General features: G+C 37.5%; 1 protein-coding gene across 4 annotated transcripts in view; it reads left to right on the plus strand.

Annotated features, from left to right (window-relative positions):
- Window positions 1-13516, plus strand: part of CDK19 (cyclin dependent kinase 19) — a 98184-nt gene that overhangs the window by 62631 nt on the left and 22037 nt on the right. For all 4 annotated transcript variants that reach the window (XM_058174010.1, XM_058173986.1, XM_058174002.1 and 1 more), the window contains 2 exons: window positions 4523-4580; window positions 8952-9083. In XM_058174010.1, coding sequence (XP_058029993.1) covers window positions 4523-4580; window positions 8952-9083 — 190 coding nt within the window. The remainder of the gene's footprint in view (window positions 1-4522; window positions 4581-8951; window positions 9084-13516) is intronic.

Consider the following 13516-nt stretch of genomic DNA (forward strand, 5'->3'; position numbering starts at 1 on the left):
TGGGAACAGTAAGAGTTACTAAATGCTAGCATTCTGTTGTCCATTGTTTCTCTTATCACTTAATCGGGTGTGTTCCTCTCATTCAAAACTGCAGACAGTTTTACTTCTGTTTGTTTTTGCTGGCTCCCTTTTGACCTTCTCCATATTAAAAGAATTGATCACACTGAGTTGATGCAGTAGCAGTGTTCATCTGGATTGATTTCTTTTTTATGTTAAACAAGTTTTATTCAAGATCATGTCATAATTGCCTTTGCCCTCTCTTTGGAATGATAACATAATCAGTTCAGTATTTACAACTCTAAGGATTTTGCTTTAAATTGCAGCATGCATATTTTTTTTCCACAGCAAATATTCTATGTTATTTTTGATCCTGTTCATTCTGCATTATATCTTTACTGGATAGTCAAACCCTATGTTTCAGTCTCAGTTGGGAATCTCTTTGTTCAATTTTTATTCCTGATAATTTAAACATGAAATTCCAAAACTTTGTTTCTATAGCAACTAACATGGCTTACTCCAGGGCCAGCATTTTCTTTTAAGTAAGGGTGAAAACCAGCAAGACCCATCAGTAAGCAGAATGTTTACTGCTAGCAGAATAAATTCCTTTGCTCTCTATTATACTCAAATGCCAGCAAATCTGCTTTCTGTACATTTAGGAGGACAGAAAAAGAGGTCTCTTTTACAAAACTGAATATGCCCTAATTTTGGTCATGACTTTCATAAAAAAAATAACTATTTTGAATGAATTTGAATCTTCAGAATCAGATGAATTGCACAAACATATACCAGATTTGAATATTTTTTTTTCTTTTTTCCCAGTGAAGTTTTCACTGAGAGCAGACAATATTAAAAGTCACACTGGATCTGATTCCTTCTAGGTCATCTTAGTATCTGCATCTGGAATTTCTTTCAATCTATATAATTATTTGTATATCTATATATATATATAAAAGCAAAAAACACTCATGCAGCATCATGAAATTTCCAGAACCGTAAAGCCTACAAACTTGAAATTTGGCACGTATGTTCCTCTTGGCTTCTAGGTGCTCGCTTAGAAAGAATTTTTTGAAATGACCTTCGGAGCATTAGTATTTCTTATATTATATTATTAACACGCTCTGATGCTAAGGAGTTAGACGTTCTACTCCCTCTCCCCACCTGAAAATAACTCTGTTCCAACTGCCACTTGGGTGTGGCCAGCGCATGACTCATCCTGCCTGCAGACTGTGAGTTTGGAGAGGATCAATGGGGCCAGCTTGAGGGAGAGAAGGGGATAAGATAGGAGAGGCCTCTGTGGGGCAAACCTGAGGGAGATAAGGGGGAGAGGAGAGGCTTCCGTGGGGCAAGGCTGAGGAGAGAAGGGGAGAGGCCAATCGTAACTACTCATTAATTTTCAAGCTATAAGTATCGATTTATCAAGCCCGATCACATAGTTTTGTAGCGGAGCACAGGTATTCAGCTAGTGTTTCTAGATATCTTTTGAGAACATTCATGTACAGGTAATCCTTGACTTATAACCATTCATTTAATTAATTAATTTATTTATTTATTTTATTTTATTTTTATACCGCCCTTCTCCCGAAGGACTCAGGGCACAAACAGTACAGGCAGAAGTAAAAAAGACAATACAATGTACAATTTAAAATGTAAATTAAAAAACTTAATTATAATTAGCCCGAAACTTTAAAATATATAAAAAACTAAAATCCCATTTAAAATTGATATTAAAAATTTAAAAAATTTAAAAGACCGATAAAATTTAAGCCAGCCCCGCACGAATGAAAAGATGTGCCTTCAGTTCGCGGCGGAAGGTCCGAAGGTCAGGTATTTGGCGTAAACCCGGGGGAAGCTCGTTCCAGAGTGTGGGAGCCCCCACAGAGATCATTCTAGGTCATGATCATTCAAAGTTACAACAGCACCAGAAAAAGTGACTTATGACTGATTTTCACACTTATGACCGTTTGCAGCACTCCATGGTCATGTTATCTAAATTCAGATTGTGTATTTAGGACAATTACTTTTTGTCTCAAGGTCATGTGATCACCATTTGTAGCCTTCCCAGCTGGCTTCTGACAAGCAAGTCATAAAATGGAGTAAAACATCTACTTCTGCTTCATTGACTATGCTAAAGCCTTTGATTGTGTGGATCACAACAAATTGTGGCAGGTTCTTAAAGAGATGGGAGTACCAGACCGCCTTATTTGTCTCAGGTTATTTCAGTTCTCACTGTTGCTTCCTGACCTGCATACAGGTTTAGAAACCTATATGCAGGTCAGGAAGCAATAGTGAGAACTGGACACAGAACCACTAATTGGTTCAAAATTGGGAAAGGAGTCCGGCAAGGCTGTATACTGTCACCCTGCCTATTTAACTTATATGCAGAACACATCATGAGAAAGGCAGGGCTAGATGAATCAAAAGTTGGAATTAAGATTGCCAGGAGAAACATCAACAACCTCAGATATGCAGATGATACCACTCTAATGGCAGAAAGTGAAGAGGAACTAAAAAGCCTCTTGATGCGAGTGAAGGAGGAGAGTGCAAAAGTTGGCTTGAAACTCAACATTAAGAAAACTAAGATCATGGCATCCGGCCCTCTCAATTCCTGGCAGATAGATGGGGAAGAAATGGAGGTAGTGACAGATTTTATTTACCTGGGCTTCAAGATCACCGCAGATGGGGATTACAACCAAGAAATTAAAAGACGCTTGCTCCTGGGAGGAAAGCTATGGCAAATCTAGACAACGTACTAAAAAGCAGAGACATCACCCTGCCAACAAAAGTGAATATAGTCAAGGCTATGGTTTTCCCAGTTGCAGTGTATGGCTGTGAAAGTTGAACCATAAGAAAGGCTGAGTGCCAAAGAATTGAGGCCTTTGAACTCTGGTGCTGGAAAAGACTCCTGCGAGTCCCTTGGACTGCAAGGTAAACAAACAAGTCAGTCCTAGAGGAGATCAACCCTAACTCCTCCTTAGAAGGTCAGATCCTGAAGATAAAACTCAAATACTTTGGCCACCTAATGAGAAGGAAGGACTCACTGGAGAAGAGCCTAATGCTGGGAAAGATTGAGGGCAAACGAAGAAAGGGACGACAGAGAACGAGGTGGCTGGATGGAGTCAGTGAAGCTGTAGGCGTGAGCTTAAATGGACTCCAGAGGATGGTAGAGGACAGGAAGGCCTGGAGGAATGATGTCCATGAGGTCGCAATGGGTCGGACACGACTTCACAACTAACAACATGATCTTTCTTGCCACAATTGTTAAGTGAATTACTGCAGTTGTTAAATGGTTGTTAGTCTGGTTTCCCTATTGACTTTTCTTGTCAGAAGGTTGCAAAAGCTGATCCCATGATCCCAGGACACTGCAGCCATCGTAAATATGAGTCAGTTGCCAAGTTTCAGAATTTTGATCATGTGACCATGGGGATGCTGCAACCATCATAAGTGTGAGAAACGGTCATAAGTCACTTTTTTCTGTGCCGTTGTAACAATCACTAAATGAACTGTTGTAAATCAAAGACTGCCTGTATTCAAAAAAAATGAGAGTCTTGGACAATTTGGGAGGGTATCTTCCACAGAAAGAAAAATGTGTGGATTATAGTCAAAACAATTAAAGCTAGTTTCCAAAATTAGCTATAGGCCATGAAAATAAACAAATTGAATTCTTCCAGTTGAAGGGAAAATATTGCTGACTGTACTTTCCTCAACAGAGGAACAATGTTCATAGATCACCTATTTCAGCTGTCAGTCAGAGAGTGACAATGGGTTGTCCTGAATTTAAGAGACTAGAAAGATATTTAAGCATTTCCAGGATACTATTTTTTTTCCCAATACAACTTTTGTCAGATAAGTTGGAGACTGAAAGGCCAACATGGGTAGGCATGAAGAGATAAAATAGAGGTAACAATTTTAATAGATGGTGATATTGGAGTCAGATTTATTAGCTGCATGGATTTACTGTAGATAGCATGAAGCATTTGTAAAAATATATTTTCCTCTTAAAATATTTATTTTCATTTAAGCTTATATTGAAGCAATGTTTTAATAATATGGTTTTTAAAATTTCAAATGGTTTCATATAAAATAAAACAGAATAATTCTGTGAAATAATACAAAAAGAAACCAGACCATTCAAACAACCAATTGACACGAGAACCAATCAGCTGCTCAGAATTTAAATATAACTCCAAATGAAGAACCAATCAAATGACCAACTGACCACACTGGCACACAAGACATTTGTAATCTAAGGATAAGAAAATCCTGCTGATGATGTTACCTAGTCTGGTAACGAAATGTTTAGAAACTAAATTGAAACTAGCTTGGAGAGCTAACCACTGCAAAAAAAAGAAAAGAAAAGAAAGAATAATTCTATTTCTATATTGAAAAAATATACGTTATATCCAATTTTAAATAATATTTCAAGGGAGGAAAGTGCATGATCTGTGCATTCTAAATTTTTATATATAAACCTGTACCATTACATTAAAGTGAGATATATGGATATTTTACTTTACTTTCCCAGAAACCAGCAAATATTCTAGTAATGGGAGAAGGTCCTGAAAGAGGAAGAGTTAAAATAGGTAAGTTTTATAATTATCTGTATTTATAAATGTAAGTGTAATAGAAATTAATAGAAACCCAAAGCAAAGCATCTCAACCACACTGACTTACAGATGGTAAAGATAGTTGGGTCCAAAGGAAAGCTTATATGGGAAAGGAAAATAAGTTTCCTGTATTCATTCAGGAGCCTCCAGAATTCAGCTGGATGTGGTTAGAGGTGGGTAAGTAAGATGCGAAATAACTTGGGAGAAAGTCCAGTGTTCTCCGGAGATCAGTAGTAACTTGTACTTCATTTAATTAGAGACAATACCATAAAAAGAATGTGCTGCAGTGGTATACAAGGCAAGTGCAGAAACATTTAGAATTATTCAATGATTATAAAATATATAATAAGTTGCTAGGGTAGGTTGTTATTACCTTTAAAATTTCTAGGCTACTTCCAAACCCCTAGAAATAGGTAATGGAAACTGCCATGGGTGAAATGCAGATGAGAAATTTCTGTGTATATTAATAGCAGGAAACTGTTTAGAGTGATTGATGTGATGTATGAACCAGTTTTAAGGATATGAATAGGAGTAGATCTCTACTGAAGCACTAATAACAATGCATGTTAAAGACTGGTGTTACCAGTTTCTCTGGTTCTTGGAGCCACTGAAAGGGAGCAGTTAAAACTTAGTATACTTCTTCAGCTATGACTGAATGTTTAAAAGCTTGAGCTCTTAACTCTATGGGTAAACTTTACTTTTTCTGTGGATCAGTACCAAAACCTGCCAAATCTCAAAATTTGTTAGTTAGCTGATCTCCACAGAGCAATTTATAACAGAATTGTACAAGCTGTTTATTTGAGGTAAATTATTAGTTATCATGAGGCTTCATTTCAGACACCACAATAGATCATTACTCTCTAGATCAGTGGTTCCCAACCAGTGTGCCGCGGCACTAAGGGGTGCCGTGAGATCTTTTGAGGGTGCCGGGAACTTTTGAGCTACGGAGATTTTAAATATCTATTTCCTTATAAGGGTGCCGGGAACTTTTGAAAGGCTTTCCAAGGGTGCCTCAAACAAGAAAAAGTTGTGCCTCAAACAAGAAAAGGTTGGGAACCACTGCTCTAGATATTGAACTGCATATTCATGAATTTGATTATTGTGAAAATTCATAGACATTACATGACTGCATTAGTTATTTTATTAGTTTTAATGAAGTCGTATTTGCAAGGAAGAAATTTTTGCTGCAATACACAGAAATTGAAGTCCGTTTCTGTGTCTTTGTTTGGGATTTAAATTCAAGGCCTTTCCCCCATGTTTTTTGGAGTCAATGGAAATTTGGCCATTTGCTTCATGCTTTTGAGATCAGTAATGATAAAATGGTTCACTCTGACCCAAGACTCAAATGTATACTTTTATATTTATCATCCTATAATTGATTATGTCAATAGCAAAAGAAAAAGAAAAAGACTTTCTTATTTCAAAAATTCCCAGTAAAATGTTTTGTGGCACAGACATTACTTTTTTTCCTGCAAAAATATTGTCATTCATCAATCAGAATTGTGAATGTAATTTAAAAAAAAATTATATATATTTTTATAAAAGAAATGTGAATGTGAGAAAATCTCAATGTAATAATGTACCGTGTTTCCCTGAAAATAAGAACCTGTCTTATATTTTTTTTAACCCCAAAATAAGCGCTTGGCCCTATTTTTGGGGAGGTCATAATTTGGGGGTGCGTAGAGCAAGATGGGGCTCCTCTTGCTGTCTTACCTGATTTCCAGCTCTGCGTTGAAATATTTTCCGGGAGGGCTTATTTTTGGGGGGAGGCTTATTTTAGCGCATGTGCTCAAAAGCCCAATTGGGCTTATTATCAGGGGATGTCTTATTTTTGGGGAAACGGTACTATATTCCATAATAAGATGTATGTAGCACCTATGCTGAGACACAATTCACTTGTGTTTACTATAGAACACGGATATCAAACTTGCGGCGTCATGTTGCCATCACATGATGTTTCACGAGATTTTTTCCCTTCATGGAGCTGGGGTGGACATGGCCTGTGTATGACGCATCTGGCCTGAGGAGTCGCCAGTTTGACATCCCTGCTATAGAACATAAATGCATGTGTCTTTTAATGTCCCTTCTAACCAAATGTTGCCATTTTGAGGCCTAAAAAACCATGCAAACCAAGGTATACACTGCGATTTATGCTTAACATTTGCTTACAGAAATTTTTACCTTAGTATTTCTCATTTACTTCGCTTTATTCAAAACTGCTATTGTAAGTTGTTCAGAAAATTCATTTGTGTAAAATAGGGAAGCTGGATTTTTTTTTCTGGCAGATGCTTTTTAAATTGTACAAAACTACTCATATTGTGTTTAAATTGGTTTCCAGTGTGTTGCTCAGATCATTTCATGGTACTGGTTATTATCTATAAAGCTCCAGAGCTTTGTAGATAAAAAATATCTGGTAACCAACAATTTCGTTACTTATAGAATTTATCTGTCTCATCTAGCATTTGATAAATCACATTTTACTGGTCTAAGTATATGATAAATAGGCAGAGGTTAGGAAAGCTTTGTAGCCTAGCTCAAATTAACAGGGATCTAAATTTATTTATTTTTTAAAATGGTGCAAAGGAATAAAAAGCAAATTTCTATCACAAGTTTTATAGTAGACATTTATTTCATATTTTTAATTGTTCAAAAAAATGACTAAAAGTCTGATGGAGGCAGTAGGAGATAGGCACAGCTTCCTTTGAATCAGTTGATTGTTTAGGATGCCCTCCCCCCCCCAAAGTGTCCTTTCATTTTGACAAAGAAATCTCATGAGGAAAAATGTAGTACTTTGCATTCTTTTTCCTATTATAATGATTCCTATAAACATCTTTATAGTATTGAGTGTTATTGCCTAAATATGATCTATATAACGCCACTGAGAATAGACTCAGACTACTGCTGCCAAGAAAACCCTTGGTCTGCCAAGCCTTTAATGTTAAGCTTTCTAGTGCTTTAGATACAATTGCAGAAAAGTAGTTTGAAGTTTATGGGGACACATACACACCACTCCTGCCTGCTACTAAAGCAGCAGCATGTTTTTTCAGATTGCACAGCGTTTCAGAAAGCAGTTGTACAATCCTGGCTACAGATCAGCTATTTTAAAGAGCCACCTATAGCAATAGCAATAGACTTTTATACCGCTCCACTGTACTTACAGCACTCTCTAAGCTAGTGACCCCCCTCAACCTTTTGGGCACCAGGGACCAGTTCTATGAAGAGAGGTTTTTCTGTGGACTGGAGGGGGCGTGCTTTCATGTGCTGCCTGCATCCCACAGATATGGCTTCACTTTGCACAGCCCAGTTGCTGGCCCATGGATTGGGGGTTGGGGACCCCTGCTCTAAGCAGTTTACAAACTCAGCATATTACACCCAATATTTTGGATCCTCATTTTACCAACCTCGGAAGGATGGCATGCTGAGTGAACCTTGAGCCGGTGAGAATTGAACTCCTGGCAGTCGGTAGAATTAGCCTGCAATATACAGTGCATTCAGAAAGTATTCAGACCCCCTTCACTTTTGCTTTCACTTTGTCATTATGGGGTACTGAGTGTAGATTAATGAGAAAGAAATGAATTCCAACAACAGTAGAATCAGGCTGCAGCATAACAAAATTGACAAAAATGAAGGGGGTCTGAATACTTTTTAAATGCACTGTAGGTGGTTCATTTGTGCTCTGCATGCCATGAACCATATTTTTGGTCCTGAATATCATGAATAATAGCCTTATATGTACTTACGATAGACATTAAAATACTTGACTACAGATTTTATATCTAGTCTATTAATCTGAACAAGAATATACATTTGTTTTAATAAATGGGCTTGCATAAGTCAGTTATATTTCTAATAGCTACATAGAACATTTATTTTGGCCTAACAAGACATATTTGATATAATATAGTAAATAATGATGTTGTCTTCACTGATGAAGTTAATTCAAATCAACAGACATCAAAACCACTCATACTTAGTTTATGATGTTAAGGGACTGACAATAGGGAATGTTTGTAGCTCCTAACATGGATTAAATGCATATATAATGAAAAGTTTTGGGTAATATGTTCAGGATTGTCAGCAATGTTAACATATTGTCCATGCAAATACAGTGTTTGGGATGTGGAGTAACTTTCAATCATTAATTTAAAAAAAGGGGGAGGAATAACCTAAGTAATATCCTCAAACAGATCCTATAGGAAAGTTCTAGATAAGGCAACAATGTAAGATTGTGTACTTGGCCTAGCTTTGAGATAAATGAGGCATTGATAATATCAGGAATAGCGGTATAGAAGAATTTATTTTAGAAAAGTTTTGTTTGGTGTAATATGAAAACTGGTTATTTTGCAGCTGATATGGGTTTTGCAAGGCTATTCAATTCGCCTCTGAAGCCGCTGGCAGACCTTGACCCAGTTGTGGTGACATTTTGGTATAGAGCTCCAGAATTGTTACTTGGTGCACGGCACTACACAAAGGCAATTGGTAAGTGTTTTGATTTTTAAAAATATAGCTCAATAACTATCAGAATTATCAATGTGCATAATAAACGTAAGAGTTATAAAGTTCTTAAGTAGTTCTATACTTTAAATATCTACTCCATTTCAGAAATGAAATACAGTTCTGTTAATTCATACAAATTAAAGCACGCCCATATTATAAGTACCATTATTGGAGGATGTTTCACAAATATTTTGAATGTGTTTCTATCAGACTTAATAGTTTTTTATTCCAAAAATATCCAACAGCCATTTCCTTTTCTGGTCTCCTGGTGTAAAATATTCTGTGTTTTAAGTCAACTCTGTCCAGAAACTTTCTGTATCTGCAGGAAAAAGAGCAAAATGTTCTTATCAAATCATTTCCTCTGTCTACCTTCACCAATCTAGGTTGTCCAAATATATACAGACTGCAACTTCCAGGTTCTCCAGCCAGTATGAGCCCTTGAGAATTCTGGGGTTGCAGTTCTGACAAATTTTGGTGGTTCCTGGTTGAAGAAGATTTTGCTTTTGCGAATAATTTTAAAACCTGCTGGAGTTGAAGAGTTGAAGAATATACTATGCTGATTCAGACATATAAGGTCATGCTCTTCTAATGGCCACTTAGTAACCATCTTCTATTTTATCTATCAATTTTATATGATTGACTGAACTGCCTGATACTCCTACAGAACCATTATCTACATTAATTACATCACTGCTTTCAGAGATCATCCTCCTTTGTTGTTAGCTATCTCATATATTTAATTTCTTTTGCTTATTATCACTCATTCCTTTTCCACACTCAACGTTGCATTGTTTATCCTGGGAAAGAATAGCCCATGTGTATGATTTTCTGAGGGAATAATGAAAAAAAAAAGATGTTCAGGAATGACATAGAGACAGCTAAACAGTGAGGGAGCCTGTGGAACAAGTAGGCTCTCTTACTTGGGTTGTAAAAAGGCAGAATTCTGAATATCCTTCAGGTACTCCTATTCTGTACCTGAAGAAATACAGGTTCTTCTATTTCTATGATATATTAATGAAGTCACTATTCATGCATGAAGTCACTATATACTGCCATTGAACTCTATTGCCTGGTGTATTAGTAATTCTTATTTGAAAAAGCAGAAATATGTATGTGGGAAAATGTCCTTTTCAAAGTAACATTATTATAAATGTGATCCTGTGTACATGTACAGAATATTGAAGTTAAATATGAGACATGGATTTTAAAAAGTAATTTTCCTCTATACCAATTCCCTAAATCCTAGTGGTTAAGAAATATTCTGTGTGTAAAATAGTCTTGCTTCACTAAACTTGTACTTTTAAGAAATGTTTAAATGTTCTTTGGGATGGGGAGAGAGAGTGATCTTCCAGTTTCTCTGCTTGCCTTTCTTTTCTTATTGGACCTATATCTCTAATCTTCCACAATAAGGAAAAAAATAATTTATAAATCTACTCTGAATATTCTTATTATCCTTGCTGAACCAAAATGAATGCCCCAGAGCCATGTCCATTACTGAAAAATATCCAAAATTTGTCCGAGAAAATACTAATTAAGGGGCTAGGGGAATGGGAACAGTTTAACTTCTGGAGGTCTCATGTTCCCATTCTCAATCACTAGAGATGAGTCTAGCGTGTTTCTTGGTAGAAATTGGTAATATTAGACTTAATATTTGTTCCTTGCCTGTAGAGGAACTTATTTCTCTTCAGTGTTTTGAATTCAGCTGTGTGTTAATTAGTTTCTCCTGCATTGCATATTCCACTGTAACAACCAACTTGCAATTGAGAAAACATATGAGAATGGAAGAATACGATATAAACATTTGATATTACACATGCCAGGCACAGACAAGCAAATCTACTCATGAAATGTCCAAGTCAGCAACTTTATTATGTCTCCCCAAACTGCTTGCCTTCTCTTGGGAACAACTAGATAAGGTTCCATGGAACTTGGAACAGAGGGGACAAACATGTGCCTCTTACGGTTATGCAAGGACTCAAGGCTAGTTCCCTGTTTGATCCCTTCTCTCTGCCTGTCTAGGAATTTCCAAAAGTACATTAATATAACTCACATGTCAGCCCTTGGGTCACTTGGCTATACTGTATTAATCTATTTCCCCTCCTGAATAGAATGGGAACATTGGGCCTGTCTTCTGATTCCCAGAGAAATACTTCATAATAAGTTAAACTACTATTCTTGATCAATGCATTCGCCAATACTGTCAGTTCATACTAGAATAGGACATTTATATCTTCTGATTTCCTGTTGTAGAAGGCAATCAAACATAGATGACCTGAAGGACAGGAGGAAGAGCTGATACAGAAAACCGTCAGCTTGAGCCTAGACCTAGAAAATAATTTGAGAAAATTTCTCAAACAAGCCCTAGATAAGGGGAGGGGGGCACACTGACATTGAAACGACTAGCCTTGTGGTGCAACCAAAACAATCTGGAACTGAACACACTCAAAACCGTAGAAATGGTGGTAGACTTTAGGAGAAACCCTTCCATACTTCCACCTCTCACAATACTAGACAACACAGTATCAACAGTAGAAACCTTCAAATTTCTAGGTTCTATCATATCGCAAGATCTAAAATGGACAGCTAACATCAAAAACATCATTAAAAAAGGACAACAAAGAATGTTCTTTCTGCGCCAACTCAGTAAGCTCAAACTGCCCAAGGAGCTGCTGATTCAGTTCTATAGAGGAATTATTGAGTCTGTCATTTGCACCTCTATAACTGTCTGGTTCGGTTCTGCAACCCAACAAGAAAGACACAGACTTCAGAGGATAATTAGAACTGCAGAAAAAATAATTGCTACCAACTTGCCTTCCATTGAGGACCTGTATACTGCACGAATCAAGAAGAGGGCCGTGAAAATATTTACAGACCCCTTGCATCCTGGTCATAAACTGTTTCAACTATTACCCTCAAAACGACACTATAGAGCACTGCACACCAGAACTAGACACAAGAACAGTTTTTTTCCCGAAGGCCATCACTCTGCTAAACAAATAATTCCATCAATACTGTCAAACTATTTACTGAATCTGCACTACTATTAATCTTCTCATAGTTCCCATCACCAATCTCTTTCCATTTATGACTGTATGACTATAACTTGTTGCTGGCAATCCTTATGATTTATATTAATATATTGACCATCAATTGTGTTGTAAATGTTGTACCTTGATGAACGTATCTTTTCTTTTATGTACACTGAGAGCATATGCACCAAGACAAATTCCTTGTGTGTCCAATCACACTTGGCCAATAAAAATTCTATTCTATTCTATTCTAAATAACAAGGTTGCTATTGGCCCCACAATGTAAAGCAGACTTTACAATGTAAAGCAGACAAATAATAATAATAATAATAATAATAATAATAATAATGATGATGATGATGATGATGATGATAATGATAATGATAATGATAATGATAATGATAATAATAATATTTTAATTTATAGACCGCCCTTCTCCCAAAGGACTCAGGGCGGTGAACAGCCAGTTAAAATACAGAAAACAAACCCATACAAACCCATAAAAAACTTATTCAATTGGCCAAGCTAAAATACAATTACACCCTATAAAATCACTAAAATTTAAAAACCCCAATAAATCAATTTAAAAGTTTAAAAAATTAGGCCAGTCAAGCAAGACGAAACAAATAGGTTTTAAGTTCGCGGCGAAAGGTCCTAAGTCGGGCAGTTGTCGGAGTCCAGGAGGAAGCTCGTTCCACAGGGTAGGAGCCCCCACAGAGAAGGCCCTCCCCCTGGGGGCCGCCAGTCGACATTGTTTGGCTGACGGCACCCTAAGGAGTCCCTATCTGTGAGAACGCACCGGTCGCTGGGAGATTGAAGCCGGCAGAAGACGGTCCCGTAAATATCCCGGTCCTAAGCCATGGAGTGCTTTAAAGGTTGTCACCAATACCTTGAAGCGCACCCGGAAGACCACAGGTAGCCAGTGCAGTCTGCGCAGGATAGGTGTTACGTGGGAGCTCCGTGCTGCTCCCTCAATAACCCGCGCAGCCGCATTCTGGACTAACTGGAGTCTCCGAGTGCTCTTCAAGGGGAGCCCCATGTAGAGAGCATTGCAATAGTCCAGGCGAGAAGTAACGAGAGCATGAGTGACTGTGCATAGGGCATCCCGGTCCAGGAAGGGCGAATCAGGTGAACCTGATGAAAAGCTGTCCTGGAGACGGTCGTCAAATGATCTTCAAAAGACAACCGCCCATCCAGGAGCACGCCCAAGTTGCGCACCTTCTCCATCGGGGCCAATGACTCGCCCCTGACAGACAGCCGCAACTATAAATGCCTTATAGGTCAACACTATTTTTACTGTGATTACTATAATAACAGAACCTTGCAAGTCTCAATATGTTTTTGCCAGCACTTAATTTTATTGTCTGAAAATAGGAGCGGCTTGAG

Source organism: Ahaetulla prasina, chromosome 1 (genome assembly GCF_028640845.1).
Source record: "Ahaetulla prasina isolate Xishuangbanna chromosome 1, ASM2864084v1, whole genome shotgun sequence".
Taxonomy (NCBI): domain Eukaryota; kingdom Metazoa; phylum Chordata; class Lepidosauria; order Squamata; family Colubridae; genus Ahaetulla; species Ahaetulla prasina.